We start from the raw sequence: 1960 nt of genomic DNA, 5'->3' as shown, positions 1-1960 counted from the left end.
AAATAACTAATAAATTCATATGCATTAATTAGAATTAATTCATACGCCTCCATATCTATAAAAACATGTTTGCGACGCCATGAATTCAAGACCCCACTACGATCTGTGTCACATCAATTTTTGCCAATGATAAATCGTGGCTATCCTCGGAACAACTTGGGTGTCATAATGCAATACAATATATAGCATGATCTTGTAACTTGTAAGTGTGAAAAACGACATTTTATGAAAATGTTTTCAAATACATATCAAGTTCAAACGGTTGATAATATGATTTACAGGGTGAAGGGTGTTGATCAATAATCAAGGGTTTTTGTTTAGAGTGTAGAGTTAGGTTAGTTAACTTTGTAATTTCTTTTACCCTAATATCAGTTAAATTCATTCATGAGTATTCACTTATTGTGTCTATTCATTGAAACGTACACTTATTCATGCTTGTGATTCATATATATATATATATATATATATATATATATATATATATATAAGAGCACCCACGACGCGGCCTATGTGGCACTCGTCCAGAATGCCAGACCCTCCCATTCCAAACCTTCCCCGTTGTGGAGCTCGTCCGCATATGTCGTCCTCGTCCGGAATTCCAAGCCCGTCTCATACGTAAGAGTGGGCTCCACACACATAAACAATATTATTTTAATACCTTTTTATATAAAAAAAGATTTGAGAAAGGATTTAATTTTATAGAAAAAAGAATGTTTTTTAAATAATGTTTGAAATCTGATATGACAGCTAAATTGACGTGTTTTATGGGTCTGTATCATTGCAAATGCGAGAATGCTCTAAGTTGTTACAATTTGAAGTAACGGTGAATACATTTAGTAAAAAGCAGACAGCATCCTCTCTTTATTCATAACCATGTTCAAGGATTTATTGGCTTAAATCTTTATCCTCTAATCAACAATATGCTTACACGGATTATCTCCTCCACCAGGGCCTCCTTTCCCACCACCGTCACCTTTTCCACTTCCACTTCCACTTCCACCTCCTGAACCACCACCACCGCCCGCCCCGCTGCCTCCACCACTGTCGCCTTTTCCACTTCCACCTCCATCGCCTTTGCCACTACTACCCCCACCACCACCACCGCTGCCACCACCACTGCCTTTTCCACTTCCACCACTGTCGCCTTTGGCACCACCATCTCCTTTACCACTTCCATCACCTTTTCCACTACCACCTGAACCACTTCCACCACCCGCTCCTTTGCCACCTCCATCACCTTTTCCACTACTACCACCATCTCCTTTACCACTTCCATCACCTTTTCCACTACCACTTTTTCCACTTCCTCCACCAGCTCCTTTGCCACCACCGTCCCCTTTTCCACTTCCACCACCCTCCCCTTTGCCACTACCACCACCCTCCCCTTTACCATTTCCATCACCTTTTCCACTACCACCTGAACCACTTCCACCACCAGCTCCTTTGCCACCTTCGTCACCTTTTCCACTACCACCACCAGCTCCTTTTCCACCACCGTCCCCTTTGCCACTACCACCACCTGCACCGTCTTTTCCACTAGGCGGTGCCTTGGCACAGTCCTCATAATAGCAGTAGCAATTAGTCTTCCCTTCACGGGAGTGACAAGCTCCATGGGCTGCGTGCTCCCACTCTTTACACTTGTCATCGCACTGCTTGCCGTAGCAGTTTCCCGAATACATTTTGCTCATCTTTTCACATAGTCCATTCACCCTTATTGCCATATCTGTTCACATACTTTAAATTAATACAACCAAATAGCTTAACTCATATATTAAACTTAATTCATATATTAAACTTGTCAATTAGTTTAACAATATCAGCCCCATCATCTTGCAATAGAACCTTTATATATAGCTAATGACTTATATAAAGTAACAACATGCTACATGTTATATTGCCGCTATTCTTTAAGTGCAAGATCTCCATATATTATGACACATTATATGTTTGAGCACCTGAG

At 41.1% G+C, this 1960-nt stretch overlaps 1 protein-coding gene across 1 annotated transcript; it reads right to left on the bottom strand.

The window, feature by feature from the left end:
- Positions 1-763: 763 nt before the first annotated feature.
- Positions 764-1721, bottom strand: LOC110916414 (glycine-rich cell wall structural protein 2). Its single transcript, XM_022161158.2, has one exon. The coding sequence runs from the start codon at positions 1719-1721 to the stop codon at positions 909-911; it is 813 nt and encodes a 270-aa protein (XP_022016850.2). The 3' UTR covers positions 764-908.
- Positions 1722-1960: the final 239 nt, after the last annotated feature.

The sequence above is a fragment of the Helianthus annuus genome, chromosome 16 (genome assembly GCF_002127325.2).
Source record: "Helianthus annuus cultivar XRQ/B chromosome 16, HanXRQr2.0-SUNRISE, whole genome shotgun sequence".
Classification (NCBI taxonomy): Eukaryota; Viridiplantae; Streptophyta; class Magnoliopsida; order Asterales; family Asteraceae; genus Helianthus; species Helianthus annuus.
This window is presented reverse-complemented; position numbering and strand designations above follow the sequence as displayed.